Source organism: Sceloporus undulatus, chromosome 2 (assembly GCF_019175285.1).
Source record: "Sceloporus undulatus isolate JIND9_A2432 ecotype Alabama chromosome 2, SceUnd_v1.1, whole genome shotgun sequence".
In the NCBI taxonomy this organism is placed as follows: domain Eukaryota; kingdom Metazoa; phylum Chordata; class Lepidosauria; order Squamata; family Phrynosomatidae; genus Sceloporus; species Sceloporus undulatus.
In genome coordinates this window covers 315,818,231-315,842,725 of record NC_056523.1, presented here as the reverse complement: position 1 = coordinate 315,842,725, position 24,495 = coordinate 315,818,231, and the positions used below count along the sequence as shown (strand labels likewise).

Genomic DNA, 24,495 nt, shown 5'->3' with positions numbered 1-24,495 from the left:
TGCCTGTTCTGTTTCAAATGCTAAGCGTGCTTGTGAGTGGGACATGTAGTTTGCCGGCACAAGAGGCTGCCTGTTCTGTTTCAAATGCTAAGCGTGCTTGTGAGTGGGACATGTAGTTTGCCGGCACAAGAGGCTGCCTGTTCTGTTTCAAATGCTAAGCGTGCTTGTGAGTGGGACATGATACTATTTACAGTCACGTGGGGGGCGCGAAATGTTTTCTTCTTCCTAGGGGGGGCATGACAGAAAATAATTGAGAAGCACTGATATACAGTGATAGGGAAAACTTTCAATATTTGCTAATCAGGTTATTAACACAAAGAACAGTAACAAACAAAGAGACAAATTAAAGCAAAAAGCCGAAAACAAAAGCTTGCTCTCCTTTCTGGCCAAGACCAGGCAATTCAGTGGGGAAAAAACACTGTTGTTATACTAACAAACACATGCATTAACGTTGCTCAGACTAGACCAATGTTGCTCAAATAAGGCCTTCCATACAATACTAATGCTTAAGAACATCTCCAATAGCTTGTTTCAAAGTTAAACTGCAAACGCTAGTTTTTTTCAGTCTGGGAACTGGGTATCTGAAGAACCAGCTGCTCACCTATTCCTATATACATATTCTTCCTTCCCTGTGGTAAATGCTGAAGCATGTGTTGGAGCACTATCACTGTGTTTCAACGGCATGCTTCACCATCCATCTGCATCAATGACATACATCACTATCATTCAGTAAGTGCATGGAGAAATACTGAATATCATCAGGTACAAATGGCAGAAAGAGGCAAGGGAATTTGTTATGACAGAAAAATGAAACTTCAATGCTGAGAGGCAGTATCTCTCTCGACACTAGACAAGTGGGAAAGGGTTATCACAACTATGCCTTGTTTTAGGGATTCTCAGTGCTGTGTCATTGGAAACAGATGGCATTGGGTCTGATTTTGGTCAAGACATTACTTATATTCTGCTGGGGCTTTTTATCCCTGCTATTCCATTTTGGGCATTGCTATCAGAAATACAGATTCTGTGTTCATAAAGACCCAGATCAAAGGTGAAAAAGTAAAATAAATATGTATTTCTGGGAACCAGTGAGCTGCTCCCCACCCTCCATAAACCTGTCATCATACCAAGGACTGTTATAGGAACAACCCCTTGGCTGATAATTAGTCTTGCAGCTCTTTGAATGTCATTGGAGGTAAATGTAAGTTAAAGGTTTGTTACAACAAGAACAAACCATAATTTAATGATCTCTTTGAAATCCCAGAAGTGACTCCACTTCTGAGGTTAAAGGATTTTCTATAAATAGCCAACTGTGAACTGCATGCATTCATATTATGAATAGGAAAGCATTAGCGGGTATTTTAGAGTTTCATAAGTAAAACAAAAACATAAAGGCAGTTTCCAACTCCAAAGATCTTGCAACCTACATTTTGAGCAGGGTCCAGCAACCTGGAACAGATGTGTGGAGTGCAACTCCCATCAGTCCCAGCCAGTATGGTCAATGTATAGAAGTTGCAGATGAAAACATCTAAAGGGATAGATTACCTACCCCTGCTTCAGACAGTATAAGAGACAACAGAGTAGAGAGAAACATGGTATCAAGGGTAGCATGTAAGGTAATGCATTATCATTATGATATGTTGCTGTTAGAGATAAAGCTGAAGATATGGATTAAGGGCAAAATACAAGGATAAACAGAAAACAGCTCATTCAATGCATCTTTCCAGCTCACTTGCACAGGATTGTGGGTCTCTACCAAACACTGCAGATTGTGGGTTATGATGGGACGGCAATGAAAGTGATGAATCTGAGTGGAGGAATCTTCTCCCTCTGGTATTATGTTCCTGATTTTGATAACTCTCCCATCTTATTCCAGTGTTGGGGGAAAGAGACCCCTGTGAACCTGTATAGTAGGCATGCAACTGGTTCTCCCAATATGCTCTATAGACTTTCTAAAGTTGAAAAAAAGGGTGTGTGTGTAAAGGAAAGTTCTGTTGTGCAAGCAGAGATTCAAGAAACTTCAAAGGCAGCCTTTCCAGTGTCGTGTCCTCAGGATGTGCACTACAACTTCCATCATACACTGCCAGAAAAGCAAATGGCCATGCTAGGAGGAATGGGAGCTGTAGTCCCACTCTGAGAGTCACGTGGGCCTCCAGAAGTTGTTCAATGGCAACTCCCAGAGTTCTTCACCATTAGTTGTGTGGCTTAGGACAACTACAACTTGTAGCCCAACAACATCTGGAGGGCCACTTCAATCTCATCGGTTGAGCAAGATATCAAAAGGGTGGGTGAGGTGGCCTCAAGATTTTGTGGAAGAGTTCAGTCCTAAAGATGAATCTGGAAGAGACTACCTATGCCCTTTTGTTATAAACATGTTATGAACACAGTTGTTATTATGAATCTCATTGTTCTTATTATTAAGCAGTAAAATTCATACTAGTTTTGACTATTTGATGAGGAAAATTAACGTTCTGGCAGGAAAAAACCCCACAACCACCTGAAATTACTTTTAGCATACTTGCACTCTCCTGTCTTTCTGACAAAATGGTACAAAGCTGATGAAGGTGTACAGTGGGCAAAAAAGCTCCCACAAGCACATTCTGAACAAGTTTCCGGTCCATACCTCCCACTGCTACTTTATTTACTGCAGCTGGCCAAAGTTTTATAGCCTGTTTCATGTATTAAAATTCAAATGTGGAAAACATTACCAGTGTCCTCCTTGATTTTTTTTTTTTATTTTTCCCCCCTTCAACTTCCTTTTCAGAGTGGAATGTATCAAATGGTCAAAGGCTAACTTAAGACTGACTCTACTCAAAAACTATTTCCTTTGTTCTTGTGTTCTTACTTCAAAATTCAGACCAGTTTTCCAGAAAGAAAATAACAGCCCTGATGCTTTCTCACAAGTTACAGTTTCAGACAGTAAATAATGCTGCCTGTGAACTACCAGGAACTGTTTTTCCCCCTGCAAGGAGGAAGAAAGAAAAGAGGACAGAAAAAAAAGACATCTGCAAATCCCTTCTATGGTAAGGGATTTTTTTTTTTTAAAGGGAGGGGATATTTCTAAAATTGCCTGCCTGTCACTGTGCAAAACACCATGTTAAATATACTTTGTGCCTGGGGTTTATTTATTATTGTACAGATTTTATATAAGCAAACAAGAACTTGAGATCAATGGCCAAGGCAACAAAGTTCCATGCTTTGTGTGCTGCATAATCACTATTTGATAATCAAAACAAACTAGCGTCTGTAATGCAAAGGACAAATACCTGCTCTTTCATTGCAGAGAGCCAAATTCAAGGGTCAGATATTTCCATGCAGTACAATATGCAGAGCTGACATTTCTAGCCCCCTCTCCCTCCCCAAGTCTTACTTCAGCTACATCTGGCATATAAGAGGGAAGTACATATTTATGGAACAACTCTCTCTGAAGTGGTGCCCTGGGTGCATGTTGCATCAGTTTAACATATGCAAAGTAAAAAAATAAAATAAAAATCCCCGACCAATTGGAGGAGAATTACTCCCTCCTCTTACCCTTTATTGAGAGCAGATCTATAGGAATAGTTGCAGATCTGGCTTTTTACAAAGCCAGCTTTCTGTACAGCTTAAATGCAACACTTTCTGTATTTCTGCACGGAATCATCCAGATCTTGATAGTCTACATAACCTAAGAATATATAATACATCACTGGAGGACAAGGTAAATTATAATCCATAAAATCCTTTAGTGAATTCCCAGCAACTACTATTCTGGAACAAAAGTATGCCAGGTTCATGCTAATTTTATTGGGAAAATTGGGAATATTGATACTGAAAAAACATCTTTCATCCTTCTCAGCCTACTGGCTACTTCAAGCAAACATTTATGTCTTTATCTATAAATGCCAATGGCCTGTTTCTAGCCCTTAATAACGCAGTGCTCAAAACACAATAGCTTTCAACTTTAGTTTTAAGAGGTGATCTCTGCAGAGTTTCACCATTTAAATGGTCCTTCTCTCCCCATTTTTAATAACAAACAAAGCTCAATAGTAATAACTCCCATAAATCCAGTGCCTTTCATCTTGATATGAATTAGGAGGCTGGCTAAATGCAGCACCACTGATTTGTAACCATTAAACCTGGGCAAACAGAAAGCATTTGGCCAAGGATACCTGGCTCATATCCCTTGTTTTAAAAGGGAGACTAACTTCATGCTGGAAAAAGCAAAGCTAAATGTAGCATTCACAAAATACAATTGCTTGTTGAAAGAGTGAGTCCTGATGTTTTCCATCATTTTTGCAAAATGTCCAGCTGTGTTAAAGGCGACGAGGCTAACAACTCACCTTATGTGTGTAGGGTATGTGTATGCACATGCATGCATGTGCTTGAATATGAATTTGTGATCAGAGAGATACATTGAATTGGTCTATTAGTAAAGTTGTCAGTTAGCTCCTTACTTTGACAACACTTGTATAGAACATTGTCAGTACACATATGATGTGAAATGGAACACATGCAAATTCTTTGGTAGGAGAAGTACTATTCCAGCAGCTACTAATAATATTGCTCTGTTTTACAGATGAACTTTTTTTTTGGAGGGGGGGCAATTAGTATGTATTTGAAACATCTTCCAATAAGAGGGCATAATATTCCTTAAGACAATGGAGATTGTAAGAAGATATTTCTACTTGTAAGTTTCTAAGTATGAATTATTAAAACAAAGTTTTTCTTCATAGAGGAATCAGAAATCCATACAGCAAAGGTTAAGAATCCATCTCTTAACTGCTCCCAAATATAGAGGCCTTTCCTCTCCATGTTATTTCAGACCCAATGAAATTAGTTTTGTGTCAGGACACTGAATGAAAATAGAAAAAGGGATGAAAAAGATTTTTGAATTCTTATAAAAGATGTAACTTTGCTTTGCATTAGAACTATTCTAATGCTCCCACAGTCATAAAGAAAAAGATGCCTTTTCTGAAGCAGTTCATGAATGGCCATGGCAATATTCAAATGTCCAAGCTTGTAGAACATGGGCAACCATGGAATCAGCCCTCTGGTTGCTTTAAACATTACCTTTGCCATGCAGGAGCAGACACATTCTACTGTTTGCAACAAAGATAATTTTTAGAAGACAGTTGTTTTTTTAAAAAAAATTAAATAAAAATAAACCACAACAATCTGACAATAGCCTTCAAAAAAGTAGACTGAACTCTGATTCTGCTGGATATTCAGCAGTAACCCTATTCCTTCATCTGCCTTTTCAGGAGAGGAGCAATAAATGCCAGCTATGCTCCAGTTGTGTATATATAATATTAATTTTAGAAACATCCTTACTATTTTTGCACTTCCTACCTTCTTATTGTCCACTGGGGGGGGGATTAAATGCCATAATGAAACAGATTTTTAGTACAAATAGATGCCATGCAATAGTGGCCACTAACTAATCAGTTTTTAAAAACTTGATCAGAAGCTATTGAGAGAATGCCGGGATCTAGTCACAAGTATAAACAAAATGAAAGCACCAGGCACCTTTATAATACATATACAGAATATTTGTTGTCTAGTAAGACAATAGCACAGCAACTTATTGTTCTAATAATATTCACACAGTACTGCTGCAATAGATACAAAATTGCCTACAGTTTATGTGAGACTCCAATTAAAAGGCTGGGGGTATAAACAGTCCAAAATTACTTTACAGTTAGCATTATTTTTAAAGTGTAGTGGTTAAATTTTATTGCTTACCATTAGTGAATGTCTATTGGCTGAAAGGAGGCCTGTCCCATATCCTGACCCAAGACCTCCCATTGCTCCATTATGAGAAGGCCCTATTAAGCCATGCATGTCGCTATGACTTCCAGGCATGGCAGTTGAAGGCCCCACTGCATGGTTCCGGAGAACATGAATAGCATCATCCAGTCTTTCCAAGCGGTCTTCAATCCGGCTTTGCTGTTTGTTTTTGAAAAACAAATCAAGAGAAGCATGAACAAATCTGAAGTGCCATTTAATGCTTGAGACAAAATTCAAAGAGATTCTGCATTTTGCACCATTAGTCAGGGGAAGGGGAAGTAGGATGCTTAAAGGTGGGCTGTTTCTGAGTGTTTATTTACATTTACATTGTGAATACTATTCTGTTTGTTTTCTCACCCACACAGATACCTTAAGCTTATGATACAAAACAATGAGACCCAACTAGCCCTCCAGGAAACCAAGAAAGTTCTGTTCACAAAAAGAAAGCTTTCATTTTCGTGGGCAAAACAGGTTCATTGATTCCTCATGACCACTACAGTACATATGTTGCCCTCTGATTTTGAAACACTTTTGTATGACTTAGAAATATCAAATTTCTATGACACTTAAAAATGTTTGAGTATACTGAGCTGCCTTTATGTATCCCAAGTGGTCTACTGAAGTCAAGTGAAAATTAACACGTCATGCACACTGATGCTTATGCCAAGCTTTCTTAGGTCCTATAGTAGTCAGAAGAAAGAATAAGGAAAGCGCTAATCTACTATCCATTTCCAATGTCACTACATTGTTCACCATGGTACATGTACCAAAATAGCTTTTAGAATGTTAGCACAAATTAAACTGGTTAATGTCACATAAATAAAACTTAGTTATGTAGCCAGTACTAGATTAAAATGTCCACACAAACCTAACCATGTTATCAACAATGTAATTCAGCCTTGTCTGCAACAAAACCAAACCCTTTCATGTTCTTTGGAGAAACCCCTATTTTCCCACTCTCTGAAGTCCAATAGAACTATGAAGAAATGTAGTGTCTTCTTCACAGGGAGCTTCATTTTTTATTTTATAAAGAGCAACTTAAATGGGCAAAAGCAAGCATAGCAATGTATACCTTGAAAAAAAATTCTGGCAAGGAATGTTCATTCAACAATACCCCAGAATGCTTTTAAAGAGGAACACATTATCCTTACTGCAGTCACAGGAAAAACTGGGCAAGCTAATAATAACACATAATATTTGTCTAAAATATTATGCCTTGCGGAGTGGAAAATCTAATGCAAGCTATTTTTAAACCCAACTTTATTTGAACTCAATGGAGCTTTTGACTCCCCTTCCCCATTGACCACTCCATCCCTTTGCCTCCCCCATACCAGAAGCATGTATTCTTCAATCTGGTGCCCTCTAGCTGTTTTGAACCACTACAGCTTCATCATTCACAGAGAGTATGAGAGCATCCTCTATGGATTGTATGTAATTCAATACACCTGGAGTACACCAAGTTCAGGAAGGTTAGCATAAGCTATGTTTCAAACTTCTCTAATTTTCAAGTTTGCTTATTTGTTCTCACAGGGGAGAGAGAATGTCTTTGAAAATTGTGCTATTTCTCCACTTGCCTCACTTCTTTCCTATTCCAGCTCCCAGTCACACAGTTGCTGGCAGCTGAAAAAGCAGGTTTGCCCACTGGCTTTCAGTGCCAGTGACAGCTGAGTCTTGTTCAGTTGCCCACGGTTCCTCTCCTGCCAAAGTCATGCAATGGGTGGTGAGAGGGGCTGTGTACACCTGAGTGGAGAGGGTGACCTGTCACCATGTTCTGACCGCCAGCACTCAATGATATAGGCATCTCCTGGTTCCTACAGAGATCCTAGAGGATGATCTTGTTATTGTATTAGAACATAACTCACAACAATCCCCTATTCATCTGCCCACTGCCCTCCTGGTTGGCCACTACTTTGCTTCAGAAGGATTCTCCTTGTCATAGTCTCCTAATACTCCCTAAACCTCTTCTTCACACTCCTGAATCTTCTAATATTCTTCTCATGCCTACTACCACATGTCCTGAAGGTCAGACATATTAAGATTATGGACATATGCAGGTGATAGATGCTTTAAAAATGAACATCAGTATGTAATTACCTGGAATAGGCATCTCACTCTTTGACAATTTGCAAACATTAGAAATTTTGCAGAACTGATGGGTTTGTGCAGGTGAGATGCTTATAAAAACTGAATATCATCATGCAAGTGCATGGAATAGGCACCTCATTCTGACAATTTGCAAAAATCACTCAGTGGTTGAAAGTGGTATATGTGGCTTTATGTTTTGTCACATGAACTATGAAATCACTGTTCCTATGTGTGATTGAAGCAGTATAACATTGCATGCTTAATAAGCCATGTTTTATGTTGTATAATCATTTTGAAGTCAAGCAACAATCTGATCATGGATATGAATTTTGCATGAATCAGCCAGAGCTTGGAAAAGTTACTTTTGAACTACAACTCCCATGGCCAGCATGATTTCCCAAGCTCTGGATTCAACACAGCAGTCACTCCTGAAGTCCTCACAAGTTTTCTTTATTCTTCTACCAAGATGCATTCTCCTTTGCTTCATGGACAGGTCAACAAAACTACGTTTATAAGGCCATTCTGGATTTCCTCAGTTAAAGAAGAAAGACAGAAACAAAAAACCCTCACAAAAGTTTTGAGTCTATTCCTTCAGACTATGGATTCTCTTCTATTCTTTCATTTAACTAAATAATTACTTTAATAATCTTTTTTTATTTTTGAAATTCTCAAATTGGAATACTGATTGATAAACACACACAATCCCAACACAGTGCAATTTGTCATATGTAATACTCATCAGCTTGTTATCTTTTTATTGTTCTAATTTGTACTTTATTATGTGTATACATCCCTGTCTTTTGTATTAATTCTGCACTGTATGCCACATTTCTGTGTATTGGATTTTACTAGTTGCCAGGTAGTACATAAAGGAAGAAACGGATACAGATACTATCATGGCTGGAAATAGCCATAAAAATCTCCATGTAACCAGCAGCAAATGGAAAAACTTGTTCTAGAAACATGGATGAGAAAATAAAAAAATAAAGAAGCAGATAGCAATAAAATACTAACACCAAGGCGGTCACCCATCCAGAAACATACCAAAGAGTGTAAGGGACCTTCATAATTGGGAGATGATGATGCTTGCCCTCCATTTCTAGACCAAACAGCTGTGCCTGCTAATAGTAAAATGGGAGTTACCATTGGAACTATGCAAATAAAATGCCTTTTCAAACATTCTGGATAGCACTGTAAACATGTTAATGCTATTTCTCAGAGACATATAGAATAAAGTTATGGTGAACTTTTGAAATAAACGCTTATCAAGAAAAATGTGATTATGTGCAATGCCCACTGCTAAAATCCAGAATACTTGTTTACATTCAAAATTTAATTTATTTTGGATTGAGTATAATAAAAATATTTCTATATATTTTTAAAAAATACTTCAAAATAAAACCTGTATCTGAAATAGAAGTGTAGATGACGACAATGGTACAGCTAAGTGAAATGCTAAGCCATGCTATAATTCTAGACTTGGTAGAAGACATAAGCAGTGTTCCTGACAGTATTATTCAGTAATCAAACCTATGCTTTTTAAAAATTAAATGTTATTTTGTTAACAGCACACAAAATATGCATTCTACTCTTCTGTAAACTCCGTTAGCAACTCAAAGATAATTCCTAATTGTACCAAATTCTCTTTCAATGTTCACAATTGAACTCATTAGTTCTCAAAATAAACGTTGTTTTAGAAAGGGGTTGCTTTTTATTTAATTTACTCACCCAGTCAGCCCTCTTTCATTTTGAAAAATTTACACGTGTGAAATACAAAAGGGCCAACAGCTTAACATATGAGTTTTCTAATTAAATCACCTTGAATACTCCAGTATCAAATGTCATTTTGAAAACACTCCCCTTGAAGAATGTATTTATGAAGTACCATAACCTAGATTGTATTCGATGCCACTTCCTACTGCATGACATAACTGAAATCCTTTCTAGAGCTCCATTTTAATTATAAGTCTCTGGAATAGTTCTTAAAGTGCTTCAAGATGTAACTGTTTGATACAGGATATTTGTGTCTGTTAAACCTACTTGATTCTCTTTACTTTGATTTTTTTTAAAATTCATATATATTTTATATATTCTAACTCTCAAATTTCATTTGATATTTTTATGCAGACAAGATGGGGACTGGTAGGAGTACAGGACCGTGTCCCTCCTTGGTACCAATAATTATTGTCTGCTAATGCCTTAAATAATTGTTCCTGAAACTGACACCCGCCAGATGTTTGGTGTTATAACTCCTACTGCGTCCAACCCTTATGTCACTTGTCAGAAATGACGAAGGTTCTAGTCCAAAATAGCTATGGTAGATGGCATTAGGTTTGGGAAGGTTTTTGTAATTCTTTCCTGGGTCATCCACAGACTTGTTTTCTATGACTGAACCATGAAGTGTTTGAGTATCATGCACATGTTTTCTCATGGCAGTGGCATAATAGGAATCATAGCATCATGGTATCATAGGGAAAAGTGAATAATGGAAGAGATCTGGCATAGCAAAAAGCCACAGCATGCCCTGTTTAGACATTCCCATCTGTCTGAAATGAAAAGCTACTGGGTTAAAATCAACTTCAGAAGTATTTAGAAAAGCTGCATTTAAATCAATGGAACCTGCATTATGACTAGCCTACATGGATTTTAATTGGAGAATGAATATGTCTGAATCCACCTCAAGGTGTTATAATTTATCACAGGGGTGAGCAAATTCAGAGGAAGTGGAGATCAGTTTCAGTGCCATTTCCTCTGGATCATGCCCTGCTGTAATTTGTTTGTGTAGTGGCAACTAAAACTGAGGGAAACTCATTTACTGTTGCTTTAAACTTAATTTCTGTAATTAAACAAAGTAAAGAATGGGCACATCTCTTGCTTTCAAAGAGAACTTTATTTGCCACGCTTTTAAAATGCAAAAATGTGCTTTATTTTTTGGCGCCACTGCCATACTAAGAAAACATTGTGGCATGACACCATACTTGAACGAGCCATCCTGGGTGCTGCAAAAACAGTTGGGGCGGGCTGTTTTACAATGTATAATGTTTTGGGGGATGCATATGGAAATAGGCAAGGTTCCTAGTAGCATTATTACCAGCCTAGTTTTTCATTGATGTTTAGAAAAGTTATTTCTTACACATGACCTAGTGATCAAGTAGTTCCCATGTAATAAATGTATGCATTCAACAATCGTATAGTTTGCCCTCGAATCTTGAGCTGTTCACCAAGTAAACTGCTTCTTTAGCATCAGCTTGTTAATTGTGCTGCTCATTCTTTTCTTAGAGATGTTAGTCAGGAGCAGGGCATCTGGATTCATGGAGATAGATTACAGTTACACTGTGGTTGGCCAGCAGATGAGTAGAATGCAGTTTGAAGGAGAAATCAGTTGATAAAGTGAGCTGATTATGCTCTATTGCAGTTCACACCTGACTTGTGCAGGATTGTCAAAACTTGGGCCAGCATCTCCGATAGAATGCTTTTTTCCCTTTCATGTTGTTGTTATTATTATTATTAACCTTTATTTATAAAGCACTGTAAATTTACACAGCGCATTTCAGAGGTGCTGTGACCTCCAAGGCAACATCCAATGGAGACCATCTGCCTTGCTAGATAATCAATTCACACAACCATTTTGAAGTTTCTGCTATACTATTATTGTAATAAAGTGATTTCTGAAATTCAACAGCAAAAGGTGGGATTGCTTGAAAAACAATATTCATGCCATCCTATTAAATAAAACAACTTCCATTATATAAGCTATTCATTTCTATAAGTACAAAATCAAGGCTTTATTAATGTCTGGAAAATAGGAAGCTACCTTATACTGAATCACAACATTGATACATCAAGTTCACTATTGCCAGCACCAATGACACTACAGTATTTTCCATGCAAATGACAGCAAATTGTCAGTGTTCCTGGCAAGGTTTTCTGTCTTCAGCCTGCTTGGAGATGCCACAAATTAAAACCTGAACCCATCTTCGGGTAAAGCTGATGCCCTACTGCTGAGCTGTGGTCATTTCCCCCAATATTATTATGACAATCTGATATTTTTTCTGGGTAATTTAGCTCTCCATATTTGCACAGCAGGGGCAAATTTAAGAGTTTCCTACTATTTTTTAAAAAAATAAAATTGAAATGGTCAGTAAAATATAATTTTAACAACAATACCTGAGAGAGATGGGGGAGAACCAACAGGAGTTGAAGGATTTGATGAAAAGCTGTTGTTGGTGTGATCTGGAGAGTAGATCTTTAAAAGATGATAAAGAATTAATCTAAAGCCATTCATGAATGGAGGCAGACAGAGCATGATGCTTCTATTAATTAGGGGAGGTTAAAACAAAAACAAAGCCTATGTTCCCTTACAGTGATTACTTCATGAGGAAAAAAAGTGTTGTGAAGGGTCAGAGTAATAAGGCAAAAACGTTTTGAAGAAATAGTTGTGATGAAAGGATATTTAATTATAAGAGTCTGGGTTTTGTTGTTGTTAATGGAATTTATGATTTGCACTTTAACAGAAAAGTACTTTAAACAACGCTTTATACATATAAATACAAAAAAAGATTTCAGGATCTAAAGGATTAAGCACAGGGAAATGGTGTCAATTTTTACAACTTCAAGCCAAATCCTTTAAAAAATTAAATACTGTATATACTCATGTATAAGTCTAGAAGTTTTAGTAAAAAAATTGACCCCCAAAAAACCATGGGTCAATGTAAGTACTATACTTTAACTCTTATTTGAAAAGGAACCATCCCCTGGTGAAAAGCAAGAGCATAATTTTTCCTGGAAGCACTGAACCCACTCTACTATCTCCTCCATCCAGCCTTTAGTGTGAGCACAAACAGTTATACCTGCTGGAATTTTGTAAGTTCTATGGCATTATTTCCTTGTGATTAATCCTTTAGATCCTTTGTTACAAGTTTTACCCTTGACTTATCCACGAGTCATATCAAAAGCCCTAATTTTGGCTCCTAAACCTGCCCTCGACTTATACACGAGGTCGACTTATAGTCAAATATATGTGGTAATTATAGTAAAACTACCATTTAGCGAAAGGGATTCTGAAATGTAGCATGATCAGTAAAATTTATTATAACAAACTCTATACCAGATGCAAGGAGAGGCTAGTATGTGACTTTTGACACAGTGGATGGATGATTAAATGGTATAAATCTCTTATCATATCTCTCTTATAAAATAATCAGCACACTGGAGAACACATACTGGCTACTGTTTAAGTTGAATATGTGAACTGTTCCTTTGGATCCTACATAGTCAATTGAATTAATTAACCCCCTGATCACCAATACCGTAGGGCACCTGTAAAAGTAGTTTTTGTTCTGTATTCATTATATAGGAATTATGCTGGTTTTTGTTTTTTGTTTTGTCTTTGTAACATATGTTAGCTGGACATGGAAAATGTCAATTCTCATGAGAACTCAGTGGAACCCACTCTGCCCAGAAAATAAATTACAGTGATGATTCTTTTAAAAGTCAGCATATTCCTATGAATCAGTATTTTAAATGAATCAGTATTTTAAAAAAATAATAAAGAATTTGTTATCCAGGCTGAAACAGGGGAAATAAACAAACAAAATTAGTAGATGACAAGCTGGTGTCAATGCTGACTTTTAATTATCAAACACTGCAAAGAAAAAGACTGGGGGCACTTTAAATGTTACCCTGGCTGGATGGGAGCTGCTTCCCCATACACAGATAACATGACCTCTTAAATGCACCACTATGTGAACTAGGGTCGAAGGCTCAATTGCTGACCAGAGCACCCCAGCAGTGGTGGCCAATTCTGTGGAAAGGCTCATGTGACTGGACTCTGCCCATGTGGACGGGTCATTAAAATTTTATCTCAGCCACACAGGATCTGCTCCCAGAAAAGCAGCTCCTGGAGTTAGGGCAACATATAAAGGTCCCTGAGGCTAGAACAGAAAATGCAAGACTGAAAGCCAAATCCCTTCTCAATGAATCTTTTCTCTGGCTCACTGCTCAAATTACATTTGAAAGTCACAGCTGCAGTTATTCTTATGGAGAGAATTGGTGTTGGGACAACTCCGGACATGAATAAAAAACATGTACTGTAGTTGTTTCTTTAAGGGTCTGAAGGCACATATATATACACACTCTCTATAAACCCCACCACCATGCCTTCCTCTGAGGATATGCTAGGAGCTTTGGGACATGGAATTGAGATTTTAAGCAAGAATGTTTAGCACCCTTTGCTAAAACTGAATGAAAACACACAAGGAAAACTGGTTTTAAACTGCTTCAGTTTTGTAGTGAAGCTATATCCTAGGCTTGCCCAGATGTAGACATCCGAAAACAAATGTTGTCTTTCAAATGTAAAAAGAGAAGTAATACTCAGAATAGCCACAGATTAAACTCTATTACTGAGAAATATCTTGCAAAGTTCTGATTGTTTTCATGGAAAGATTACAAAGCTCAGCCTGGAAATAACAATTTACCCTGAACTATCTACATTTCCCAAAGAGCTGTGTGTACAATGTAACACTACCTTTACATCATATTACAGTATTTTAACTGGTTGTGCTGAAGCCAAGCCTGCTTGGTGCTCCATTTCCTAAATATTTGGTAATTGGTTCTGACTCAAGTTCATACTACCTAAGTGATCCCAAAGCAAATATTTCCTTACAGATGCAAGTGCTTTCCCCAGTGCGTCGCCTGTCTGTGAACTTCCTGCTGCTCCACTTCCTCTGTTTGCTGTAAAACAAAAGAATGAACATAAAAATAAATAAATAAGAGGAAACCAACTCTGTTTTTTATTGTGGTCCTTGTATATATAATTCACATGCATGCTAACTGCATTACATGAATCTTTAATTAGCACTATTTTTGTCTGTCAAGGTAGATTGCAAACATACTTAAAATCTTAACTTTTTTAGGCATAATGCATCTCTTTCAATTCATGCCCACAGAACATAACTATTCTGCTTATTTTTCAAAAATTACAGAGCAAAGGATTGTCTTTAAAATTATAACTATGACAGTAACTATTTTGGTTATTTTAGAACTGTAACAAATTACTTTTTAAAAGTAACTCCCAAAATTTTAACTTCACAATGGAGAGATGGATGACTAAATGCCAGATCTTATGGTTATGTTAAAACTTTGGGAGTTACTTTTAAGAAGTAATTGTTTACAGTTGTGGAATAACCAAAATAGTTACTGTCATAGAGAGTGGATTTTTTTAGCATTTAGCTCCTGGGTGCATATACATGAGAGAATAAAATTACATCAGTCCTATATATAGTTTTAATCTGATGGCAAGGACTAATAATTGTTCCATCCTATCTTTAATTATGAAGATTTTCTTACCAGTGCTTACCATGGTGTAAGTGCTGGTAAAACGCCAGAAAGATGTTTGGGAAGCACATATGTATGAAAGCCTGACTTGCTTCCTAAATGTCAGGGAATCATCCCCTTGCCTCCAGCATCCCTGAATCATTCAGGGAGCAGCTATTTCCCATTAACAAAAACTTTGTGTTAATGGGAAATGGCTGCTCCCCGAACAATTCACAGTAAGTGATGGTATGACAATCTTCCATATCAGGGTGGAATACACTTCTGGGTTTAAACTCTTAACACCAGACACTCTGAAAGCATCCATCATGGGGAAGTTGATAAATTTCTGGCAAGCTATAATGGACACGAAGACCTTTTAAAGAAAGCTTGCAAGTAACCAATATAAAGAGTCTGTCATCCAAAACAGATATTGAAATTGATAGCCTGTAAGCAAAACTCTTAATTAGATATTTTATTTTAATACAGGAAGCAGAAAAATATGACATACAACTTGGCAAACAAAGGATTATGTCCACCTGTTCCTTTCATCACTTCTGGACTTGGGTGGAATTACTAAGTAGGCTTTGAACAACCTAAAGGTTTTTCCTCTAAGAAAGTTCAAAATACAATCAGCCCTCCACATTTGTGGCTTTGTCATTTGTGGATTTGAGTATTCATGGATTTGATTCATAAATTCTCTCTAAGAAATTCTAAGTCTTGCAGCACAACTCTGCTGGAGTCACCAGAGAATCATACTGGAGGACCTAGAGATTCTTAGAGAAAACACTTCTCTAGGTATTTGTAGGTCCTCCAGCATGATTCTGTGGTCAACCACTGCCGGATATTGACCATAAAGTTGCACTGGAGGACCTAGAGATTCCTAGAGAGGTGTTCTCTCAGGTTTAAAAAACCCGTGATTTTTGTTGTTTTTCCCACTTTCACAGAAGTCATGCATCCATAACCCCAGTGAATGTGGGTGGCCCACTGATCTCACCCACTTATAATAATCATATTAGTCCCCTTTGCTTTCAGAGCCAAAGAGTCTGCCCTATTTTTTTTTTTTTTTTGCTATTGAAATAATTTTTGAAACATACAACAAGCAAAAGAAAAATGACACATTTTATAAAGTTGCATTTACTACATGTACATTAGAGGGACAAACAGAATCCAATCACAATAGATTTGGGACAGTGGAAAATTATTTAAAAAAATTTCTGACATGACAAGCATGCATCAATGGCCACAAGCAGCAGGGACATAGCTAGGATTTTAGGAAGGGGGGGAGGTCCAGACTAAGTGCCACCATTATAATGGGGCTTGGGTGCGGCGGTGCGGCAGCACACACCATTCCTTTTTCTAGTGGAAGGGGGGGGGTGGGCCCCCAAAACCCCCCCCCCCCCCCGGCTTGGCTACGTCCCTGCAAGCAGAGATCAAAGGTGTTTAGGATTTACCATACCAAGATGACAAACAGGTCTAAATGACTCTAGCAGATGGTTGTGTTCCTCTCCCTGTCCCCCCCCCCCAGTTATTGCATGACCCTTCTCTAAACGTTCTTCTTTTTAAAACAGTCACTGAAACTTTTATTTGTGGAGGTATCAGGAATATCATGGGGATAGTATTCTACCCAATAAAACAAATCTTCACATGTCTTCTGGAACATCAGTGCAATGCCTTAGTGCAATACCGCTGGATTTATTGGTACATAATGGAGTCTGATGTTTTACTTTTATAATACAGCACTTTATTAATATTTAACACAATGATAAGCATCAAATATATTTGATACCTCTATTTAGCTACTGCTAAATCTTATCTTAGACACTTATAGATTTCTTACCCCAAAATGTTAGGATCTGTAAGCAATTAAACCAAGCTATTTCCTAAAGAAAAGTGACTTTTACCCATGTGAACATACTGGAGGTTACTCTGTGTAACCTTGGTTGTTATCTGGGCATTCAGACTTATTATAAAAACTTGCTGACATAATTCTGAAGATGTGGAAATACAGTACATCAGAATAACCAAGAAAGCACAATCTATTATGTATCTTGAGAAATTGAGATGTACAAATTTGAGAAATTGGAGAAATGGAGTGTAAAAATTGTATGTCACATTTTGTGCACTCAGATATTTTCCAGGGGGATGAAACTTGGTGTGGCAGTGCTTCTAGCATGAAACCTAATGCTCTCTCTCCACAAACTTAATACCTCCTCATTTGTTTATGAGTCTTCTTAGGGGTCATCCACATGGGCCAAATAAAATGCTTTTACCCTGTCCTCATGGCAAGTTGTCTTGATGATGCAGGCCCAATCTTTGGTTCTAGTGTGAACTGTCAGGATGACATCTGGCCAATTCAGCACTGAACCTGCTGCATGTGCCCCTTAAATCAGGGAGTATATATAATATGCAGTTAATTAATGCACCTTATGCTCTGGTTCTTCCCAGAAGATCTGGACCCTCCATGCAGCACTGGGCGGCATAGTGGGACACCTGTGAAAACAGCTGCTCAATGTCACAACAAAAGGCCCCAGGTAACAGGGGGATGTCGTGGCAATTCCAAGGCCAGAATATTCCCAGATGTTACTGGAATATTCTGGCCCATGAGGACCCAGCCCTAGCTTCTAAAGTCATAGCATTTTGTGAGTCTCTTTATCGGGGACATGTGGCAGGGGATGCTGCTTTCTTCCTATGGCACCCAGTATGTGGTACTCTTTGTAGCAAATGGTTAAGTTGTTTCCAACTCTGCCAAAATTTCTAAAGAATTATGTAAGAACTGTCTCATACATACTGTAAATAAGGTGGACTTAAGGCACAAGCTTCACAGGCATGTAAAAAGCTGACCAACTAATCAATAACAATGCAATCTAAAGATTATTGTGTTATATCATACCAAATAAAAGCATTTCGACATAGGAGTTATTAGATGAAGGCTGGGAAAACTACCATGATCCAGAATCTAATTTGAGTTGAACATAAACTATATTTTGACTGAAGAAGCAGAGGGAGAACCTGGGTCAATGGAATATTTTCACTCTTCCCAAGAAAAGAAGAATTGACACAGCAGGATAAAAATCCATGTCCCTCCTGTGCCATATGAGAGTTTATCACCCCACTGCACTGGAAGCTTAACATGCTTGTAAAAAAATTAAGTGCAGTATTATGTGACTGTTCTAATAATAAAATCACAGTAAAACCAAAGGCCTCAAGGGAAAGCACACATAATGTTTCCACTAAAAAAGCCACATACTGCCATGCGTCATGTCATTCAAACATGTCATTTAAAGTGAGAGTAAAAAGCAGGATTAATACATGAATGAGACAGATATTCTGGAGTAATCTTTAGCATATGCTGCATTAAATCTCTCCTGGTAAGTGGCTGCTTAAATGCCACATAGCTCTGAACCTTTGAAAACGTATGGGAAATACTTTGCACAGACTTAAGCATCACTTTAAGTTAATATCCTTGTATGATTCACTTGGAAAATGTCTTTTGCTTGCAACTGTTCTCGTTCAGATATCACTGGCTGATATTCATGGGCTGTACAAGTTGGTTTTCCTCCAGAAAGAAATCCCACTGTGCAAGTAACTTTAAGAAAGCAGCCAAATCAGTAACTTGATAATGAACTCTACCCAGATATATTCACATTCATAATATTTATGAAAACACAACTGTAAAGGTTTTTACTATAACATTTGACAAAACTCATAATCTCTTTCAGAAATGGAAAGATATCTAGTATTCAATAACATTTAATCACATATTAAGCTTACCCATTATGCTATCTGTTCCATTTGCAGGTGGTGTACAGGAAGTTGCGCTGTAATGGGATGTGCCACTGCGATGGAAAGTAGACATTGGAGGAAGACTGGAATTAATATCTGCTGAGGAGTGTGATGGGTAGCTCTGTGATGGAAGGGATAGCAAGAGAACATTTCAGTCATTAAAAGAATGTGTATTTTCTGGAGCAGCATGGGGGTTCATTTTAACTTTCCCTATAAAAAGCATGTTTTTTTTCTAGACAGCTCTAACTGTCTTTACAAGATTCCTCATATAATCATCTTTACAGATAACTCACAACAGAACACAGTAGTAATCATTAAGATTCTGTGCATGAACCTATATCATTTAGACATACTAAATTGATCTTAAGTCAGTTCAAATAAATGACACTAAAACATATCAGAAAATTTTAGTATGAGATTGGAAAGACAATCAGGCACCATACAGAACATTGGTTACATATTGTGTGCTCAAAAGAACCTCACAGAGAACCATACTTTTAGCACTGGCTAATATATAGGATATATATTAGGATATATAGTATATAAGAGACCTGGTGGTGCAGTGGTTAAATTCTGGTACTGCAGCCACAACGTTGTAAGTTTGATCCTAGAAGAGGGCTCCAAGGTCCACTCAACCTTTCATCTTTCTTAAATCGGTAAAATGAATACCCAGTTTGTTGGGGGCAATTGGCTTTCATACTGTAAACTGCTTAGGGAGTGCTAGTCCACTGATAAGCAGTATAAAAATGTACTTGCTAGAAATCTACTTGCTATATAGAGCTTCCAGATCTGAATTCCTTCAGTCTGGGCAAGCCGCCAGTCATGAAAGTCAATAGGTTATCCACCTGTACTGCTAATTGTACTATGGGGTACTATTGTTTGCAACAGACTAGGATCTAAATCGAATCACTAATTCCTACTCAAGCAGCCCCCATCAGCTTGATGTCTAGGGCAGAAAAAGGGTGAGCCCCTTTTCAGTCTTAGGTTTCAATGGCCATGTACAAAATGACAGCATATAGAGTAGATATTATAAGACATTTTAAGAACTTTCAATATGTTTACAAATATTTGTTTCTATTCTACCCCATTCAAAGTAGATTACAGATTTAAAACCTCAAATCAACAATAAATTCTAACAACAAAGATTAACATCTACTGTCTAAGCATGAACTGTGTGTGATCTAGCTAAAGAACTCAACAATATTACTCAACACCCAATTTCTGCTGAATTCTATAGAAAGTGCGCACTGATCTCTCAAGTTTCTGCTTATCTATTTACAAGTAAGAGCCACTTTGCTAAACAGAATATATTTTAAAGTAAATGCAATTAAGGAATTCTGCCCCAGTGAATGTGTGGCATTTCAAAGAGTTATACAGTTGGCCCTCCACATTTGTGGCTTTGATTATTTGTAATTTTGATTCATATGACCTTTCTAGGAACCTCTGTGTCCTCCAGCACAACTCTGCCAGAAGTTAACCATAGAGTTGTGCTAGAGGACCTAGATGTTCTGAGAGAAAACACTTCTTCTAGGCATTTGTAGGCCCTCCAGCATGATCCTATGATCATCTGACAGATGCTGACCACAGAGTTGCACTGGAAGACCTGGAGATTCCTAGAGAGTTGTTCTCTCAGGTAAAAAGAGTAGTTTTTTTATTTGCAGTTTTTCCACATTCATGGGAGTCCTTGACCCCTAACCCCAGCAAATGTGGAGGGACCACTGTACTTCAGCTGGATCATACTCAAGATCTGCAAGACTGATTTGGTAATGAAGAAGGGTTCCCACTACTGTGTGGCACCAAAAGAAATAGTATATTAAATACAGGTGAATTTCTATATAGTGCTTTCCCCCTTGCATAGGTTAACAGATGTTAACAGAGAATGGTATGCCAGAAATAGGAAAATCTACATGGATTGTACAAGAAAGTTCTATCAGCTGGATACTAGATTCCTGTCTCCTTCTCTTAATTATGGCTTTCCTATGAAATCCAAGACAACTCTCTCTGTGTTTATCTTTACCTTACTTCATTTGTGTTCCCAGGATTGAAAAACAAGCACATGTCAATCCAGCACTCAGCTGAATTCTGTTCTTAGAAGATTCTGTTGAAGTAGAAGGAAAATACATGCTAACTACTGTGAGACCATTTCTCACAGCATGTGATGCTGAGCTCCTGTACCTGGGATCAATGGCATGAAACTGTGTTAATGTTATTCCAATGATCGTACAAGCAGCTCCTGTCCTGGCCTATGAGGGTGCCAAATCTCCACATTTGTAAAAGTTGCTTCTGTCAGTAGTAAGTGGTAGATGAATCCACAGAATGCCTCCATTTGACAGAGGAAGAAAGCCAATATGAATGTGTGTGTCTTAAATTATGTAAAGCTGTGTGTTCTTTATTTGAGATATATATACACAAGTATGCACAGACACACACACACACATGAACATACACACACATTTCTTTTGGCATCGAAATGCAGTCTTACCAAGCGGTCATGAGGATGAAGACTGCAATAGCTACTGGACTGTGGAATATGAGAAGAATTGCCCAACATTCCGCCATAACCAGGCTGGTTCATCCCGCTGGAGGAGCTCCACGGATCACTGCTGTGGTGGCCGTCTGTGAAATAAAAATAAAAGCACGGCTGCTCTGAAGGCACGGTTATCTAACACTCTGATGTTGTATTTCTAGTAAATGTTAAAATTAGCATTCTAATAGGGTTTGATGAACACCTAATGTGTTGCTATGTTGGATAATGGTTTACAATAAATGACAGCAATCACAAATGGGAAGCCGTGTTACCACCTTTTTCCCTCTTAAGGGTTGCACTAATTTTATATAACTACATGCTTTGGATTAAAAAAATTCTGCTACACAGAAAAGCAAATGACATTTTTTAAACTCACAAGCAATTAGTCATATATCCTATGTGCATAGCTTTTACCAAAGTTTATGCTATTTTTAGTCAAAGATGGAATTTATGTTGTTCTTATTGCCTTCAAGACATTTCTGACTTATGATAAACCTAAAATGAATCTATTACAGGATTTTCTTGGCAAGATTTCTTCAGAAGGAGTTTTCCATGACCTTCCTCTGAGGCTGAGAGAATGTGACTTGCCCAAGGTTACCCATGCCATGGCCCAACGCTGTGGAATTCTGGGGATTGTAGTTTTGTGAGACATTTAGCCTTCTCTGACCGAGAGCTCTGGTGCCACAACAAACTACAAACTATCATGTGGATGCAGCCTATATCATCCTATTTACTAAGTTTTCAAAAAAATTGCCAGGTTTTCTCCTTCTATCGGAGTGACATCATTGAACTCAGGTCTTCTGGATGTAAATTCAACACACTATCAATCCCTACTGACTCTCAAATATATGCATATCCCTTCAATTCCCTGGCATACCTTGCATGAAGAAAGAACTAGGAAAAGTGCTGGCTGCTGGTTTTGATGATGGATAGCCTGGCGAATCCCGACTATAGTCGGCAGTGCTTGCAGAAGGAGCATAAACCTATGGAGAGACAAGGGGGGGGGATAGAGGGAGGAGATGCCGTTGGTGTGCTTCCTCAAATGACTGGAATGACTTCAGAAAGTGTTTAAATTGATCAATAACAGAGTTGTTTTTTTCATACCCCATCCAACTTATCTAGTTCATAACTTATATCACATACCCTTTTAAAGACAAAAACAGGGGTGGTGGAAGAGAATCCTAAATATTTAGTATATAGATTATTATGGACCTAATTCACAATAAACATGAATTTGGGCTGTACATTTTTGTTTTCAGGAACATTCCTCTCATTTGATTGAATAACTCTTCCACATGAATATTTTTTTGTCCTCCTTACATAAAACTGGCATGCCAGGAAAGAGAAGGCTGGGTTAAAATACTTCATGATCTATGATTTTCTATGTCTTTTTTTCATGTGGAAAACAACAATAACAACAACAATATTCAGGCAGGTGAATGTTTTTACGAGTAGTATGAACAGTGCAATACAAGCATAGATATGTCTTGCTAGAGTAGAAAGTAATTTTGCCATTACTGCAGACATTGTGAAGGAGCAAAACATGTGGGGGCATCAAAAGGCTACCTGGACTTTTTAACAAAAGTGTGTGGAAATCATGTCTGTGAATTGAAAGTAGAGGCATCATAATATGCTAAAAGAGAGGCAGAGTGTATTCCCACAAAATGTAGACAAAATTCGGTACTGGGTCAGTGCCTCAGTAGTTAGGAAACACTGCTGTAGTGAATTATATCAGCCACGTCTGGCTTTAAATACTGTCAACATATGTATGGTGAAACTGTAATATCATGGAATTCAAGATAATTTTTGAACACCCTTACAACTGCCATATTGCTTGGAAATATGCAGATTTCTTACATTAAAAGACAAAAAATATATATGAAAGAAAGCAGGAAATCAGCCCTTTGCTCCCACAACTGAAAAACAAAATTAGAAAGCAACACTCAAGAGTACTGAAAATTCTAAACATATCCCAGGATACTAAATTCCTATGATCTTTGGTCTCTGCAGAGAGGCTTGAAAGAACCATTAACAATCACAATCGGCACAAGACCACCAAGGCAGCATGTGTGCACTTTAGGAGGGGAAAAAACAAACTCTTCTTTTTAGTACTTTGCATATTTGTACATGCTATAAACTTAGCTTTTGTTTACTAATACACTGATTTTTTTTTACAATTTCTTCACAAGGGATAACATCTCTCTCATTTTTGTTTGAATTTCATTTAAACATAAATCAATTCTAATACCTAGAAGATTGTTAAATTAGAATTTAATACAGAAGGGTTTTATTTTTATATTTTAATTGAGTTTAAAATACATATGCAGATATTTAAAATATTATTTTTCTTTTAAAAAAAGACTTTTCTACTCCAGATGGTCAGGAAAACCCAAACATTCCCATCATCTTGATGAAAATGGATACCTTCCTGCCTCCATTTTGAAACAGGCAGGAGCTCACAAAATTGGCAGTGAGCCTATTCTGACATTCACAGGTCACAGCAAACTGGGGGGAAATCCATAATGTATCTTAAAAGCAAATGAAGTGTGAGAAGGGAGATTTTGACAATAATAGTACAGTAGTGGTTAATGAATAATTTTAGCTGAACTCTTATGAATAAGGTACTATACATCTATGTAAACTCTAGTAAAGGTGTTTCTCCTAATGCAAAATATGACATATGGAACAAAAAACTGCCATTAACTTGGATTCACAGCAGAGAAAAAGGCTTAACTTTTTTTAAAAAAAGAATCATGTCCTACAAAAATAATAACCCAACAGAAACACATGAGAGATTCATAGAAGGTGATGTTCTTTTCAAGTTGCAGCCATTCCTTTTTTGTTAATGACTGATTAAGCAATTTTATTACAAACATGTATCTAGAGCCCACTTCAATTTAAAAAACAAACAAACCCTAGAAGTGCTGTTTTTATAATTGAACTCATGCATGCAACAGGATATTTTAAGTGCATGACACCCTTGGTGCCAGCTAAATTCCCTGAATCTGGCCAAGATTGCCCTT

At 37.5% G+C, this 24,495-nt stretch overlaps 1 protein-coding gene across 21 annotated transcripts in view; it reads right to left on the bottom strand.

Annotated features, from left to right (window-relative positions):
- The window catches only part of TCF4 (transcription factor 4), a 438,455-nt gene that overhangs the window by 40,463 nt on the left and 373,497 nt on the right, over positions 1-24,495 (bottom strand). For 16 of the 21 annotated variants that reach the window (XR_006102477.1, XM_042454744.1, XM_042454750.1 and 13 more), the window contains 7 exons: positions 22,350-22,455; positions 21,428-21,561; positions 18,934-19,066; positions 14,513-14,580; positions 12,016-12,094; positions 8,893-8,969; positions 5,719-5,922 (listed from right to left, as the gene is read on the bottom strand). Coding sequence is in view for 20 of the 21 variants with exons in the window: in XM_042454744.1 (XP_042310678.1) it covers positions 5,719-5,922; positions 8,893-8,969; positions 12,016-12,094; positions 14,513-14,580; positions 18,934-19,066; positions 21,428-21,561; positions 22,350-22,455 (801 nt within the window). In the remaining variant the exon portion in view is untranslated. The remainder of the gene's footprint in view (positions 1-5,718; positions 5,923-8,892; positions 8,970-12,015; positions 12,095-14,512; positions 14,581-18,933; positions 19,067-21,427; positions 21,562-22,349; positions 22,456-24,495) is intronic. The other 5 variants (XM_042454740.1, XM_042454742.1, XM_042454756.1 and 2 more) reach the window with 2 other exon arrangements.